The 17,896-nt window shown below is 41.8% G+C and overlaps 1 protein-coding gene across 2 annotated transcripts; it reads left to right on the plus strand.

The window, feature by feature from the left end:
- Positions 1 to 13,333: 13,333 nt before the first annotated feature.
- Positions 13,334 to 17,312, plus strand: LOC113219241 (probable serine/threonine-protein kinase kinX). Of its 2 annotated transcripts, XM_026445193.1 has the most exons (5): positions 13,334 to 14,053; positions 14,375 to 16,170; positions 16,274 to 16,365; positions 16,851 to 17,072; positions 17,138 to 17,312. In XM_026445193.1, the coding sequence occupies exons 1-5, from the start codon at positions 13,937 to 13,939 to the stop codon at positions 17,302 to 17,304; spliced, it is 2,394 nt and encodes a 797-aa protein (XP_026300978.1). In that variant the 5' UTR covers positions 13,334 to 13,936; the 3' UTR covers positions 17,305 to 17,312. The 2 variants fall into 2 exon arrangements, 1 of the variants encoding a protein (XP_026300978.1); XR_003306088.1 differs by lacking the exon at positions 17,138 to 17,312 and having other exon boundaries at positions 16,254 to 16,365; positions 16,851 to 16,884.
- Positions 17,313 to 17,896: the final 584 nt, after the last annotated feature.

Below are 17,896 nucleotides of genomic sequence, written 5' to 3' on the forward strand. Positions count from 1 at the left end.
CTATATATTCTAATTTGAAATCTTCTAGATTTTCTAATAAATTCTCTCCATTCTGTTAATTGATCCTTCTAACTAGATTTATAATCAAACATCGAAACATCGATTGTCTTTAACATAAATTCTTTGATGGAAAGAAGATGAAAACACTTTCCTGTATTCAATTTTCCATATATTCTAATTTCAAATCTTCCACATATAACCTCTCTCTCTCTACTCCGTTAATCTGATTCCAACCAAGTAGTATTTACAATGGTTATTAAAAATCGGTTCTCAGCAACAGAACGAAACGACACGTTACGATATGACGTGGATCGTAACATTTTTCCACCAGGTTGCACGGAGTAGCCGGAGTAGAGAACACCGGAAAGAAGAAGAAGAAGAAGAATGCAGTTTCTTCCTAGCAACCGCATCAGAGACCCGGCTCGGGATTCCTCTTCCTTTTCTGCGCCGGTTGCCTCGCAATGGGAGGATCGGATAACCGCGTCCTTGAATACGGAATGACTGGAGCAGCCCTGGGAAGGGCAAGTGTTTATTTTGTAACAATCTCGGGTGGACTCGGTCTCTCGGTCGCGGCTGCATTTTTATGCGTCTGCATTAGCCTTAATCGCTATATTATGAGCATCAGGTGGTCCGATGGATTTCAAGGGTGACCGTTTCACGTTTTTATCCGTCCACCGATCTCTCTTTGTCTACTATGTAAGCGAACAAGAGCGAGAGAGAGAGAGCCAGAGCGAGAGAGAAAGAGAGAAAGAGAGGGAGAGAGAGAGAGAGATAGAGAGCGACCGACTGCACTGGCTGCCCACTTGCAACCGGTGGCATTCTCGTTTGCCTCTTCTCCCACACCCTTGACCTAGCCAGCCAGACGCGTTTGAATATTCAGAAGGCGAACACTTTGTCGTGCTCGAATTGGTCGGTTTGTCAGCTACCGGTCGGCATGCGGTGTTTTATTCTTCCTTTCTTTTTCCTTCCTCTTCTTTTTTTTTCTCGTTTCTTCTTCGTTGTTACACGATCCGATCGTCGCGAAGGAGGGGAAGGCCGTGAAATGAAAAACGTGGACGTGGAAATTTGTTGCAGGGCCCCCGAAAGGGAACGAAACCGTGTCTCTCCACGGTTTGCGTTTTTGCCAATTTTTTTCCCAAGAGTCGTCATCCACATTCGTCGAATATTCATCAATTCCTATATGAAATGATCGATGAGAAACACTGTCAAAATCAAGTAACCTAGTTATAGTCCCCCTTAGTCGTAACCTGCTCGAACTCGGTTGTGGTCGACTTGTGACACTCCAACCGGATACCAGTTGAAATAAAATATCCGCAGATTGTCTAAAATATCACCGCTAACTAAACTGTTCGAATATAATCCAAGTTGGACGCGTGTAAGACGCGTAAGCGGGCGTGTATGCAGACGCGTGATCGATCGAGCAATCAAGGATCCGGAGGAGGGGAGAGGGGGAGGAGGACCGATCTCCTCTCCACCAATATTATTAGATTAATAGAACGTGTCAGGTCGTGGCGGCAAACTGGGTCTCGGGGTCTCGGTTTCGCGCATAACCGAGGCGCGATCTAAGTCGCGCCACCACGTCACCGGAGAACGCGGTGCACCAGGTGAAAGTTTCAGCCTGCGGAAAATGCGTGGTCGTAGGTGATCGCGGTTGCGCGAGACCTGGCGCCGATTGCAAGACAGCTCGAAATTGCCACCGCGATTAGCCTTTCGTATCTCTCTCTCTTTCTCTCTTTCTCTCAGATATAAATTTCTCAATTCTACTAGTCGAGAGAGATACTTTTTAACTCCTCACTAGGATATTTCTCGACGTATATTCCCTTTCTCGAGATTAATCGTGGCGATCGATATACATCGAATCGAGTGAAGCGTTTCTTTTTCGCAAAGGAATGTCGAGATCGGTGTTGCTCTCCATTAGCAGTGTGGTTTACGCTTAATGGTAGCGTGTTATTTCCCGTAATTTGTATTGATACTGATTTTTTTTCTCTTGGTCTCAAAAAAGCGGAGAGATAAATAATTTTCGGACGGTAAAATTGACATTTCCGAATTGAAGAAGAACAGCTCGTTCCGCCACGCCTGTGTAGAAGCTGCGCGTGTAACCTAATACGCAGAAGCGCGAGGACTGGATGCGATTTGGAATCGGGCTGAGAGTTTAGTAGGTGACTCCGTTCTCCTGCAATTCTTCTCGTCGTGTGCCGCGTTTATAGTGGGATTTCATTCGAATTAGATTGATCTATACACCGGATAAGGGTTTGCTCTGCAAGAGACAAACTTCAACTTTTCTCTTCGACGATACTCGTTGCGTGGAAATTTAATTCGCTACAATTTTCGAGCAAATCAATTGAGACGAGATTAATTAATAACGGAAGGGGGGGAGGGGATTGATGAAATTGAATAAAAATCCGGTGAACACTTGATGTAGGTCACACACGGTGTTCGTGACGAGAGACAGCCGCAAAATAACTGGACGAGATGCGATTTAAAAAAAAGTGGGACATGCGTGGATTAGATCGAGCACGCCTCGCCGTGACACTTTCTCCTTCGTTTCTGGATTACGATCGATAATTTTACTTCCTTAGAAAGCTCCATACACGCTCCTCCATCTTTTCACACGGTTGAAGAGATCCAAGAGAATAAATATATATATATATATATATTTTTTTTTCCTTTCCCCCCTTTTGCCTCTCGTTTCTTCCTCTTTTCCACGATCTACGATTTAAACTGCTCTACGCTTCAAACCGCGAGATCCTTGCAACCGCAAAAGCACGCGAGATGTGTGTGTGTGTGTGTGGCCAAGATGTGGTGCATTACTTTCTCTTTCACCTCGCAATCGCGAACGCCGATTGGTCGTTCCCGAACTTAATGTTCTTTTCATCGCTTCCTGAAAAACGAGAAAGTTTTCCTCGCCTCTCTCCCTCCTGGATTACCTTCATTTCGATCCAATCACGTCAAAGATTCGACAGTTTTCTTTCATCTTTCCAATCCTATTTATTTTTCCTTTTTTACGAATTCTTGGATTCGTAAAGTCCCTCCTTCCACTTTTTTTACTAAATTTTTCTTCGCACAAATTTCCATATTTCCATCATTCAAATAATTGGTATTTTTTTATTCAAACATCGATCAGATTATAATGTATAAAAATGATTATTTTCTTGAAAGGTTTGAAAAAAGAAGAATCCTTTATTTTATAAAAAAATTTTCATCGAATAGAGAGATGCCGAGCTCTTCTTGAATGAAACAAATAACAATTCTTAAAGAATTCTGATTAAAGATAGATAATCCTCTAAAGGATCAAAATCAAACAATCTTCAAACGAATTTCCAATCGAAGAGATCTCAACTTTCAGCCGAAATTGTCTACTTTTACATATTCCAGCTTTGTCGTGCATTTCTTCGTACGTGCATATTATAAATATATATATATATGCCAATTTCTGAGTGGGGAGGGGCAGAGATCTTGTGCAGGCAAACACAAAACCGGCGAACACGTTTGCCTGTGCACCCATGTCGTCGCGAGCACGTGGTCCAAACACTCACGTGCTGCACACGGACTCAACTTCGCGCTGATTCTAAATTTTCTTGCTCGACGAGAGGCCTAAGTCCAATCATCCCTGGTGTCCTCTTTCGCCTGCCTCGGGTTCGCAGTTTTGCACGCACACAAAAAAAAAGAAAGGAAAGGAAAGGAAAGGAAAAGAAATTGCTCGAATTATTTTTTATTTTGAGACCCTCTTGAAAAGATCTGCAAACTGTATTGTATATATTGAAAATGTTGTTTCTCGAGAAAGAATGATTTCTTTTATACTTTTCAGAGACGAGGTAAGGCAAAGGTTAAGAATGGTAATGAATCGAGTAACAGGAATATTTTTTCGATACGAAAAATTTCGACAAAGAAGGTTTCTCGGAAACGAGGGATTCGTATGTACGAAAAATTGGATCCAGGATAGGTACCTAGGCGTCCCGTGAAATATGCAGGCCGCGGAGAAGGTGAATGAGAAGACACGTTTGTGAGAATGTTTCCTTTCGTGGCGCAGCGTAGAAGGGAAGAGAGTGACGTGTTAAATCTGAAACTATTCTACGTAATTTCGCGAGATAACAGTGATGATAACAGCTGATGACGCTGAGTCGTACGGATTTTCGCGGATGCTGAACGTTTCACGGAGGGGAGGGGGGAGGAGGAGATGAATTCGAATTCAACGGCATCAAGATTCGTACACGTAGACGATGATATAACATCGATAACGTATATATCAAAATACCGCTTTTAATAAACGACACTTTCTTCCATTCGAATGAATATCCTCCTCCCCCTCCACTCTCTTAAAAATTTCCTCTTAAAGATTTCCTTTGGGTTCTCATTACTCCAAGTAATTTCTTCCACAATTGTTATTTTTTTTCTTTATTTACATTAATTGTCTCTCGATTCGAAGGGATAGAAAAATTAGGTTATTTTTTGATATATATTTTTTTTTTTCAAATAACAAGATCTGGAGATCTGGAGATGGATATATTTGGGAGGGGGTAATTATATATTAATATATTTCGATTATCATTCACGTGAGATTGGGATGAGATTTTCTTTGGATTCGCATTATTCCAAGTAATTTCTTCTACCGATCGTTATTTTTTTCTTTTTTTACATTAATTGTCTCTCGATTCGAAGGGATAGAAAAATTAGGTTATTTTTTGATATATTTTTTTTTTTTCAAATAACAAGATCTGGAGATCTGGAGATGGATACATTTGGGAGGGGATAATTATATATTAATATATTTCGATTATCATTCACGTGAGATTGGGAAAAATTGGGAGACGTGCGCCGATGCTGTCGTTATCGCATGCGATCGGGCGAAATGAAAACGGGGAAGGTTTATGTCACCAATGCCGTAATGAGGCTGCGTTATGCCGAAAGGACAGCATTTGCGTCTACTTGAATACGTGATCGCCTCGTTTGCCGATCGTGGATGCAGATGGGGAATTTTCAGGTCGAAAAAATCTATCACCGTGATACGCTATGGTGATCTAAGGATCTGGGATTCTGGGATTTCATCACGAAATATATATGACGCGGAGTGATCTTGCCTCGCGATATTCCAAGTTTCACGAACAATTCAATTGGCCTCGTTCCTTCAGCGAAAGCTGATTGAAACAATTGCTCGAGCCAATGAACAGTGAAATTACTGTTTCGCACTTTTCATTTCTTTTCTTTTTTCGTTATAATCTAACGATTAAAACTCTCCAATAATTACATATATATTCGAAAATTTTGTGAAATGATTTTTTCTTTACGATTTAATTAAAATATTATTCTTATGAAAATCCAGTTTATTACGATCATCGAGTAACAATTTCGAAAAATATGATATTTATTACTCGTTCAAAAATTACCACCCACGTACGTTTTTTACCTTACCCACGAAAGAAAAAAAAAAAAAGAAAAGAGCGTGTCCCTCGTAAAAAGTGTTCTTTGTTCCACTAGAAAAATGAGCCACCATTAACCGATAACGTTGTTTACGTTCCCATTTCTATGGGGAGGGGAGGGCACGGTCATCGCGGTGCCCTCCCATTTTCCATAAAGAAAAGAAAAGAAGAAAAAGAAAGAAAAAAAAGAAAAAGAAAAGAATTTACTTACGGTTTTCAACGATCGTGGAATTCAACGTAAAAGGGCATTACCGATACAGAAGGAGTGAACGATAAGGATCACGGAGGCCTAAGAATAGCGGTACTTTCTTTTTGCTCCACTGACATCGACTCTCGGCTCCAGTGTTCGTGAATTGCGACATAGATTTTGTTTTGGTTCCATGAACATCGCGGTTCCGTATTTTTTTTTTTCCTTTTTTTTTTCTTCTTTTTTTTTTTTTCTTAACCGCCTCTCGATCAAAACAACTCGAGACTTTCGATTCGATCCGGCGACAGATGAGCGATTACTACATTCTCAAGCGAAATAATCGTTCATCGTAATATTTAAATTAGGAAATCGGGTGTACTTTTTCTTCTATAGATAAGATTCTAATTTTTCTCGAATCGATCGAGAAATTCGAAAAGTTATCGATCTCGACGTACAAATTCTTCTCTTTATTATAACGAATTGTTGAAGTCGATGAACACGTTTGAAATGAATTCAACGTGTCACGGGTTTCAAGTTTACGAGAAATATCGATTTTTATTAATTTTCCTTTCCCTTTTCCCCCCGAAAATCTTTTGATCAACGAAAAATCGGCAACAATTGGAGAGAATAAAATTCACGATATTGTAATTTTTTGCGGGCAACATGAAATTTTAAAAGGCGTCGTTGCGGGCAAAACACCGTAATACGCATCGTGGGGCTCTGTGAGATTCCGCTATCGCGGATGGAAAGGGAATAAAGAATAACGGGAAATTCCGAGACAATGACGAAAGTTGAAATTTGGGGGGAGGGAGGGCAAGCAAGAAGGTAAGATTCGGTTACCCTCGTTATGCTAATCCTTTTGCCTTCGGCAAATCATCCGATCGATTTCATTTTGGTGACCTGGATCTCCTCTGTGAATCATGATGTCTTGACTGACAGAATCCATCGAGAAAAAGAAAAGAAATATTTTCTTAAAAATATCACGAATACGTTTCGATAAATTATCAGAATTTCAAAGTTTCAATAAATAAAATTAAAAAACTCTTCCTCGAAATATCGAGATATCGTTGCATCATCACCAATCAACATCCACATTTATCCATATTTTACGTAAAGTAAAGTTTTATGAGTGTAAAATTTCGTTAAGTAATCGAATTCATATGTTCGATCGACGGTGAAACGATATATAATATGAAAAAGCTGTTAATGAGAATAGAAATATAACCATGCGACCAAAGAATAAAGATGAAACATGAAAGTCGGGCAGAAAAAAAATCTATTGATATAAAATTCAGCAAAAAAAAAAAAGAAGAAGAAGAAAGAAAAACGATATCGTTAGAAATACGAAGAACAGTGTTGAATTCCCCCCTCGAATTTTCTATTCCTATCTATTTAAATAAATAGATTGGATTCGTACACCGGAATTTGAGCGCGGCGCAAGTGATCCACACTGAGGAAACGTGCGTCCCTGTGTAAACACACGGGTCGCGAAGAAAGAGAAATGGCAGGAGAAAAAGCCGTGGTAGGGGCAGACAGCAGGTGGTGGGGCACTCGCAAAGGTGATTCACGTGTTTCCTTTTTTACATATCTGATATTTAAATGCTACGTGCACCGTTAAAATCGTCTAAACCCTTAAATAATAAACTAGAACCGAGTTGTCCAGTTTCCTGCCCGATTTCACGGCGAGAGGCAAGAGGAGGGGGATGGAGGAGGAAAAGGAGGAGGAGGACAGTTAATAGTTAGAAACTTTTCGAGCATCCGCTGTGAACCGAGGATTTAAACTCGAGGATAGAAACGGAAAGTAAGAAATTAATCTGAGAGGGAGAAGGGAAAAAAAAAGAAAAACTATCGCCTGTTCACGAATTGTGAAAGTAATGGTTCGAGACGAGAATGGCTTTGATTAAAGATTGGAGGGAATAAAGGATGAATTCCATCGGAATTCGAGTTTAATTTTAGATTCGAATTAATATTGGACTTAAATAAATGTGACTTAAATAAATCAATCTTGATCTTAAATTTATACGGGGAGGGGGATAATTATTTCGAGAAACCGAGTGGAATAAGAAGGAAACTCACGAATGATCACGAGTTTCATTTTCCACGAGTTATATACATGAAAGTTCCATAAATTATCATGCAAATACGGGCTGTTGTTTTTCTGCGAACAAACGAAGTAACGTTTCTGCAACATTGTACACGCGCAACGGAAGAAGGCGAAGAAATGGCGAGCGGAGATTATCGAGAGGCGAGGAAGAAGGGGGCAGAAGAGACGGTGAGACGGTGGCAAAAGGTGATCCACGTGTTTCGCAGATTTTTCTCCACGATCGACTTTCAAATCTGCCCACTCGATGCGCCGTAGAATTTCGTCAACATCGATTAGAATGCGAAACGGAACGGGCCACCGGATTTATTGTTTCCGCGCGATCTCACGAGGATCTCGCACCTCAACTTTCCAAATGTTCAACCGTGGAAAGTGTTGTCTGCCCGAATTACGAAACCAAAGACTCCACTCGAATGCACCTTCGTCTCGTGCCTTATTCGTGAACTACTCTTGTTTCCCGTCCAGGGAAATTCCAAAATTTTCAATCCGTCGTGTTCGAGATGAATGAGGAAAAGAATTGGCTCAGAGGAGAACCGAAATACGATCTCGAGAAGTGGAAAAGTACCGTTGAAACATTGGAATATTACTAGATATCTTGCTAGTCTTCGAACGCTTTTCTCCTCCTTCCTCGAGTCATTTAATGTTCGAAAAATTGTACGACACTATGTTTCTACGAGGGAGAGGTAGGAGCGAGAGAAAGATGGGGAGAATCTAAATTAGAAGGGACAAATGAAGAGGGCATGGGTATAATAGATACGAGGCTGGATAATTGTATGCGGGATTCCGATTGGAATAAAATTCAGAATCTTCCTTCCTTCTAAGGGCGAGGTCACCGTGACGAGCTTATCGTCGTGTAGCTCGTATTGTCGTCTGCCAAGTTGGTGGGGGTCCACGCGGTAACGCAGGAAGTGAAAATGTTATTCAAATTTATGGAAAACTCGCACCCGATGCGATTTATGGTTGACCATATCATTCAGTAAACTCGGTGAAAATTTATAAACGATATAAAGTCAATTCTCGAGATTTGTCCCGTTTATTTGTTAATTTTACAATAACGAAAATCTCGATTGATATTTTTCCTCTACTTTTTCTTTCTTTTATACATCGAATTCTTTCATCGAATCTCATCATCCCCGATTCTTCTCGAACATCTTTCCCACCATTATACGCAACAACGAGGTAAGAAGAAGACAGATTCCTTGCTTCGATCGGCTCTCCGATCACGCACTCCGATCGATACTACCTTTCTTCTTCCTGCTGCGCATCGTAATGGCCGAGCAACTTCTTCCCCGAGCAACTTGCATTCCAGTTGCAACAAAGTTGCCTCACTGTTGCGTATAAACGATCCGCGTAAACCCTTCTGCTTCCGTCCGATTAATCCATCCGATCGATTTCTTGCAGCCACGATTTCCCCTTTTTATTCTTCAGGGAATAATAATCTCTCCTCTCCATCCGTTTCTACTCTTTTTCTTTTCGAAAAGGAAAATCGTAGAGAAATGAAATTTTTGTTTCATTTTATTTCACGTTGAATTTTCCGGGGAGGAGGGAGGAAATTTGTCGGTTTGTCGGATGAAGGGCCGGTGTTGGCCCTCGGCTAACAAAGTTGACGAATTTCCATCCAGGACGACACGTTGTCATAGGTCGGCTGGATAGTTCTCATTATACTTGCTGATGCCCCGATCCGATACGTGAGCGCGTGAACGTTCGATAATTTATACCAAATTGCGCCATGCCCTTAGAACGATGACAGGGTTACGTTGTCATAGGTCAGCTGACAGAGACTGATTATACTTGCTAATCGTCCTTTTTTTTCGTCATTCCGTTTCGACGGAACCTTGCGATATCCTCCGATATAGTTGTCTCACGATACACGTGGACACCTTCGTGGAGAGGTTTTTCGATTCCCCTCTCGGTTCGCCTCGATCGTGAAACGTGGTTGCATCAGATCGACAGAGACACCGGCTTCTTTCGGCTTGCCACCTTGCGCGACGATCCAATCGTTTCTTTTTTTTTTTCTTTTCCTTGCAAAATTCAAGATCTAATATATTATTTAATATGTAATTTTCTCTCAATCTCTTATGAATTATTTTCTTCCAATTATTTTCTTATTTTGTACGTTTAATCGATTCGATTCGTTATAGTAATTTATCACGCATTGCAATGTATATGAAAGGATCCATTTTCCAAAGGATAATTAAAAAGAGCAAAAATTACATTTGAGTAATTGTATCCAGGACAAGAGCGATCAGCTGAGAACTTTACGGTTCATTTTAAAACACAGTAACCTCGACGACGAACCTTCCTTCTCTACCTGGTCTCTTTAAATCCGGACGACGAATTACAATCGTGGCGGAGAATCACACGGCCAATACCGGATTCGAATGTGATATTCAAATATTCCGCCGATTCTATCCATCCTAGATCCTTAATTCTCGAGGCAGAGGTACTCTGAAAGAACAGATACCGGCCACCCACGGCTACTTTGCTTTTCAAAAAAATCACGCGCGTGTGAGGGTTACACATGTAGCCAGGCTGTGGCAGGCTCAACCAGATATGGAGAAAGAAAACGGAAGCCGTCAATTACATAATGCATTCGAATCGTTCGAACGAGTTCGATCGGATCTCTCTCTCTCTCTCTCTCTCTCCTTCTCTCTCTCTCTCTCTCCGCCTGTTGGTACACAAAACGGGGATGTCGGTGCGCGTGATGGGCGATCCTCGAGGTCATGGTCACGACGTGTCTCGCAGAGACGCGTCAAATTTAGTCGGCTTTAAAAAAAGAAAAAAAAGAAAAAAACGTTCAGCCTCACCTTTTTCCGTTCCTTCTTTTTTTTCCACAAGCATGATATATTTCTCTCGAACGGATTAATTTTCGAAGAAAATAAATTAATCCTCCTTTTTCATTTTTTTTTTTAACGTTAATTAAATATATTATTATCTTGCAACTCGGGGAGATAATATCGGTATATCGGTAAGGAAAAATTTATTGTTTCTCTGGGTGGTTCAAATTTTCGAAATCCCAAATTGCAAACATTTTTAATCCCTCCTTCGAAATCCTCGATATCATGATCTCGATCGAAATAACTCGAAACGAAAGGCAAGATCGAGGGATCGGGAGGGATCGGCGAAGAGATCTTCCGATCTTCGAAATCAAGGTCGGAACGATACCCATCGAGAAGTAAATTTAACCACGGTTGAACGTATATATTTTTATTCGCCTCTTGAAATTCTAATCTCTCTCTCTCTACTAGGCTTTTAATCCTCCTCCCCGTAACCCTCCATCGATGCTTCAATAATTCAATACCAGCCTCGCTGGTCCAATCCTTCCGCCGTTATTCCTAATCATCTTTCCACGAAGATTCCTATTCCTCTCTCTCTCTCTCTCTCTCTCTGTTTCGTCGAATGCGACGACTCTCGAAACGAACGTTCGTCGAAACGACGCGCATCCAACAGGACACCGCGCTGTCTTTTTCTTCCTGGCGATCGTCGTTCCTTTCTTTTTCCTCTCCTCTTTCTTTTCCACGCGGAAACGCGCGGCGGAAGCGACGCAACATCGGAGGGAGGAGGGGGAAGGAGAAAAGCGTTGGAAAGGTGGCAGCTGTGAACTCGGTTCAGAAGTGCGAGACGCTTGATCGTCGAGGTCATGGTCACGCGCCGGCTCATGAAAGCCGATAGACGGGATTCAAAATTATTTTCCAGTCATTGAATCTTATCGGTTTATCGATATGCGATTTATTACCATTTCATTATATTCATTCTCTTGTTCTCGCGCCTTTTGTTTAAATCGAAATCGATTCAAATTTTATATATATATATATATTTTTGTTCGTCGATCAGTTCGAATGATATATATATATATATATATATATATATACATATACTATATATTGTTATGCAATATCGATCGAAAAAAGAAGAAAAATTTGATATTCGCTCGCGTCGCTATCGCGAAAGAAGCGAGAAAGCGTCCTATTACGCGGTGTCAAGGTACACGTGTAACTTTCTTGTAATCTTCTCTCTGCTTTTTCGTGTCAGCAAACGTCAAACGTTCCAGAAACATTATCTGCAATAAGTGCACAGTCATTTTAACGCGCGATCGGAATCCAGTGACGCGTTTCCTTATTTCCGGGCGAAATATTAAACGTATTTATATTTTCTCTTCGCAAAGAAAGAAGAAAAAAAAAAAAAAAAAAGAACACGCTTTCCATGACTGATAAAATAACTTAACGAAAACATAATTATTTCCTGAACAGAGGAGAAAAAGAAGAAAAAGTCGATCAACTCGACTATCGAGAGATAATAAGCTTATCCTCTTCGCCGTTTCGCCATCGATATTCTATATTAAGCGTTTCGAAATATTTCTTTCTGAAACACGACCGACTACTCGAGATCACGTTCCATTTATAACAGGCATTTAAAAATAATGGCGATCGGGCGGACGATACATTTGCGCGCGCTCGCAAATCGTGCTCGTCCACTTGGATAGGTCCCGAATAGATGTCACTGGTTCGTTCGCATACGATCTAACCACCGACAAGTATCTAATTTCCACACGGCACGGAGATAGCGGCTGGAGGCGGCGAAGAAAACTGCGCAGGAAGACGCGTCTCGAGGAAAAGGGAGGGAACGCTTCGAATATGGAGCTGTGGTGCAATTTCCCGTTTCCGTCGACCCTGTGCCGAGTTATCTACCTGTCGGCGCATCAACCAAATCTCATATGCGCAATTCTCTCTACTGCTGGAGAAGAAAACAAAGAAAGAAAGAAAGAAAGAACAAGTTTTATCGATCCACTCGATTATATATCGATATTATTCTCCATCCTTAAATTTTTTCAAAACACTTTTATCGCGAGGCAAGTTGGAAAGGTCGAGCATTCAAAAGGATGGCGGACATTTTCGAAATGTGTCCAACGATCGGATGGAAGGGAAGCGTCGGGGGAATAAATCCGAAATCCTGGGCGAATAAATGGAGGGTTAGAGAAAAGGTGAAGGGGTCTGGCTGCGTAGAAAAACGTGGTTCGATAAGTGGTAGACGATCGGGAAAGATCGGTTCGGAGGGAGGGAAGAGAGAGGGCTCGAGAGCCGATTTCCCTTCCGTTTCCATCGATCCCGATTCGTCGCGACGCCTGCGAATCGGCCTTTTCCGTTGAATTATGTTGATAGCATTCATTCTCGAACGATGATCGCCTCGGCTGGAACCTCGGCTCGAGCGGAGAAGAGGCGAGTTGGCATCGAGGAGGCATTTCAGACAGAGGCGATAAAAACGGAACGAGGTGGCCGAGGAATAGATACGAGATCGAGATATAAACTATATAAACTAGGAGCAGATAACAAACGAATCCGTGGCCCTTCACGGATCTAGGGATTTTTTTTTCTTTCTTTCTTCTTCTTCGTAATTCTTTCTCTCGAATCAGAAAGCGTGGAACGAGAAATATCCGTCGAACGATACATTTTTTTCTCTCGAAATTTTTCTTTTTCTTTTTTCGTTTCAGAATTTTTCAAAGTTCCAAGGATCGGTTGTTTCGAGAAATATTCGCGAAATCAGCGGATATATTTCGATATATGTTTATTTCGGAATTTCTTTCTTTTTTTTTTTTTTTTTTTCTTTAGAATTTTAGAATAAGCAATTCGTTCGAGATACATTAATAATTTTTTCCCCCGACTCGTTATTTCCCATTCGTCGTTCCATTCGAAATTATTCCTTCCTAGATTCACCTCCTAGATTCGTTCTCTTTGCCCCGACTTATAGATACGGCAAAGTTACAATAAGGATGAACGGGTCATCCGTCGATTCTATCCGGCTACATTGTTGTAATACTGATACGCGCAACAATTTAGAAACCAAATTCCTATTTTCTACGATTTGTGTCGATTCCTTTTCCTCTGCCTGTCGTCTCGCATTTATATTATTTTCCCTTTGAGAACGAAAAGAGAGAGAGAGGAAGAAAAAAGTTTAGAAATTGGATTGGGCGCGTTATCGATATCGACAACGAGATAACACGCTTTCTCGATCGAGTTATTACGGTTATTCAAACCCATCTGAAATGCGAGAAAGGTTGCGAGGTTTGGTATCTATCGATCAAACGAAGCCTAGGCAACGAGTGCTGTCAATGCGAGTTTCTTGTATTTTTGAGGAGTCATGTTAAAATAATCGCTTTCGCAAATTTCTCACACGCTTACGGAAGATTTAGCTTCTATATACAGTAGTGTTAGATATAAAGGAACGGTGGTAAAAATGCAAGAAGAGTGCGACTTTCAATCGTCTTTGATGGAGAAAAAAGTCTCGGCCGAAGCCAGGCTCGACACCGCAGCAAGTAGTATCACTTTGTCGGAGACAGAGATCAAAAAATCGGTTAGAATCCATTTCCATCTAAATCCCTACTCTCATAATTTCATATTGTGTCGTATCGTATTGAAAATTCGCGAGATGGAACAAGTTTTTTCCGTTGTACGAGGAGAGGTTAACTTTGATCGACACTATCGAATAACGACACGCGTTTGCGTTATATCATTTTTATCCTCGAGATTAAAATTCTGTCCAAGGAAATTAATTCGCCTCGAATCGATTAAAAATTGAATAAATTTCGCTTTCCGAATTTTTCTTCGAAATATTCGTAGAAATAAAGGAAAGAATGAAAAGATGATTAAAATCAATCCCTTTTCGTTTTTAAAGATACCGAAGGATTCGTCGGTGGATTTCGACGTGCTTTCCTCCTCGTCGTTGGACGTTCTCACGAAGATGGGCGTAGAATTACAAAAGAACGAGAGCTCGTCGGAGGAACAGGCGAACATGGCGACCGCGTCTACCCCGGAGCCCATACCGGAAGTCGACAACGATGACGACTCTAACTGGCTCTCGTATTTCGACTGCAACGCCATATTCGACGTCACCTACGAGAATCAATCATACTACAACTCGACCAAAGCCGAGAAGGACAGCGACAGCGATTTGGACGACACTTTGACATTCGACGACGCGGAGGAGGGCGAGGCCCTCGTCCTCGATGAGAACGACACGTATCCGAACTCTTATCAACAATCGTTCGAGGAGACTTGCGAGAAGAAGATGGACGACAATAATTTCGTCGTCTCTGACAAGGTTTCCATACTCGAGATGAATCAAGACTCGCGCCAAGTGGCCGAGAATATCGAGTCGAACGAAGGGGCGAAGGAGGAGGACGAGGAGAAGGATCGAAGTAATCTCGATTCGAGCGATCGGATCGACGAAAAACTCGAAACTTCGGCGAGGATCGAGTCGGTGACAATCGAGAAGATCGAAGACGTCCCTTCGAGGGACGAGGAGGAGACGGTTGACGAGGGCAAGATAATAGAGTTGAAAACGGAGAGGAGAATGGACGATTTCTCGAGCGATTCCGAGGACGAGTACGAGGGGAATCTGATTTATTCCTCGCCAAACGTGAACATATCCGCGTATTTCAAATACAGGGACAGTATGAAGGAGCCCAAGTACGAGGCGACTATAGATCAGTTGAACGCCATGTACTCGAAGGAATCGAGTAAATCCGTGATTTTGGAGGAAATCGTGGAGGAGCCGTCCCTCGAGGAGGCGGGGAAAAACTCGGCTACGAACGAAACGAAGGAAGACGAAGCGAAGAAGGAGGACGAAGCGAAGAAGGAGGACGAAGGGAAGGAGGCGAATTTCACGGGGACGATTCCTTTGGATCAAAGGAAAGGATCCAAGTTCGTGGAATTGAATTCCCCCGAGGAGTATTTGGAGAGATTGGCGGAGATCACGGAGTCGGATTGTCCGAGAACCGAGGAGGAGGCTCACGAGAAGTTGAAGAGGATCGCCGAGGGGAAGGCGGAGATAGAGAACAGGAAGAACGAGGCTCTGGAGGATCTGTCGGTGGAGTTCGATAAGATCGAGAAACTCGTCGCGGAGACCAAGTCGTCCGCGGACCAAGAATACGACAGCGGATCAGACGAGAGCTCGGACGAGACGAGGGAGGATATCGATATAGGCAAGGATATAGAGCTGCCTTTGACCAAGGACCAAGTAGCGGAGAGCTTTAAATTCAAAACTATTCAAAAGAGCGTGGAGGAGGAGGAGAAGCGTCGCGCGGAATTGTTGCAAGAATGCCTCCAAGTGATTCCAAAAATACCAGAAACGGAGGAGGATCTCGTGGACGAGCGAGATATCCAAGATACGATCGCGAAAGAGAAGGTGGACGACGATATCCTGTCGGAGGAGGCCTCGAAAGAGGAGGAGGAGGAGAAGGAGGAGAAGGAGAAGGAAGAGGAGGAGGTGAAGGAGGAGGAAGGCGAGAGCGCGAAGACGATCGTCGACGAGGCCTCGACGACGGAAAGCAAGTCAACGGTGCAGGGCATCGTCCAAGACATTATCGACGAGACCGAGGATTCGTTGTTTTGGCGATTCAATAAGGAGCCGGAGAGGACTTACATCAAGGGGAAGGTGTACGATTTCGACGAGAAGAAACACGGCGCCAGGTACGGTTGCCTTGAACCGGTGCAATCCGTTGATGCATTTACATCGGCATGTTCGTGATATAGTATTTTTATGTTTGGTAAAGTAAACGGTATCTGGTTCCAGAATGACCGAGGAGTTTTTGAAAAAGCACTGCAAGCAGCATAAACTTTATCAAACACCGCATCTGAACGACGTACTTTATCTTCATTACAAAGGTTAATTTTAACACGAGCATCACTCGTTTATCGAATCTAACTAAAAAAAAAAAAAAAAGAAAAGAAAAAAAGAAAGAAAAAGAAAAAGAAAAAGGGAAAAGAAAAGAAAAGAAAAGAAAAGAAAGAAAAAGAAATGGAAAGGAAAAAAATCGTAACAAAATTTTTCGATATAATTTTACTCCTATAAATAAATAAATAAATAAATAAATATAAAGTCAAAATAAATTCTATACATTGTATACACTGAAATGTTAATAAATTTGCAATAAAAAAACGCTGCCAAAGTACCACTTTATCGCATCGTTTTTGTAGCAATCCAAAAAAAAAAAAAAAAGAAAAAAAGAAAGAAAGAAAAAGAAAGAAAGGAAGGAGGAGAAAGAGAAGGAAAGAGAGAAAGAGAAAGAAAGAGAGGAAAAAAAAGATAGAAAAGAAGATTAGAATATACACCCACTATTTTTCTCGCAATAGAAGATTTCCCTTTTCAGGTTTCTCTTTCATCGAGAACCTCGAGAAGTATACAGGCTTGAAGTGTTTGTGGCTGGAGAACAACGGGATCAGGGAGATCGCGAATCTGGAGAATCAGGGCGAGCTCAAGTGCTTGTTCCTTCACAATAATTTGATCAGCAGGATCGAGAATCTCGAGTACCTGACCAAGCTCGACACTCTGAACCTCTCTTACAACACTATACGAAGGATTGAGAATCTCGGTGACTCGAGTCGACGACTGGGTATATCCTTGATGACCTTGACCTTGACGCGCCTCTGCTTTCAGATAGCCTCAAGTTCCTGAATACTCTAAACCTGTCGCACAACTACTTGCAAAGTACCGGTGACATTGAGCATCTCCGATTGCTGGACAGCCTCTCGGTACTGGATATTTCTCACAACAGGATAGACACCGACGAAGTCGTTAATGTGAGTCCGTTATGTTTTCCTTAAGCGTCGCTTCGACGGTGATTGATAATAGCCCCGCCTGATTTCAACCGGTGACGCAATTTCAACAATGTCTCGCACGAAATTTGTGGCGGCCGCGCTACTTTTGTAACGAGCCTCGAGTCTTTGCACAATATTTTTCTTCTCCTTCTTCTTTCTCTCTTTTCTCTTCCCCTCTCCTTTAAACATTGGAAATACGTGTATACACATTCCAGAGGAAGATAGACTACTCTAGCTTACTACCTACGATAATAATAATTTTCCACGAGATTCGATTCCGTTTCGTTCGCGGAACAAATTAGTAAAGTAACGATTTTGATTATAATTTTATTACTATTACTATTACTATTACTATTATTATTATTATTAAAACGGTTCGAAAGTTTTTATCTTCGCCAGATATTGGGAGACATGAAAGAGTTGCGCGTCGTGTCCCTGATGGGAAATCCGATCCTGAAGGCGATCAAACTGTATCGCAAGACAATGATCCTCAAGTGTAAGAATCTCAAGTATCTAGACGATAGACCGGTATTTCCAAGAGATCGTGCCTGCGCCGAGGCTTGGTAAGTCCGTGGTCCAGTTTCGGACAGTTGTGGAT

The sequence above is a fragment of the Apis mellifera genome, linkage group LG14, assembly GCF_003254395.2.
Source record: "Apis mellifera strain DH4 linkage group LG14, Amel_HAv3.1, whole genome shotgun sequence".
Taxonomy (NCBI): domain Eukaryota; kingdom Metazoa; phylum Arthropoda; class Insecta; order Hymenoptera; family Apidae; genus Apis; species Apis mellifera.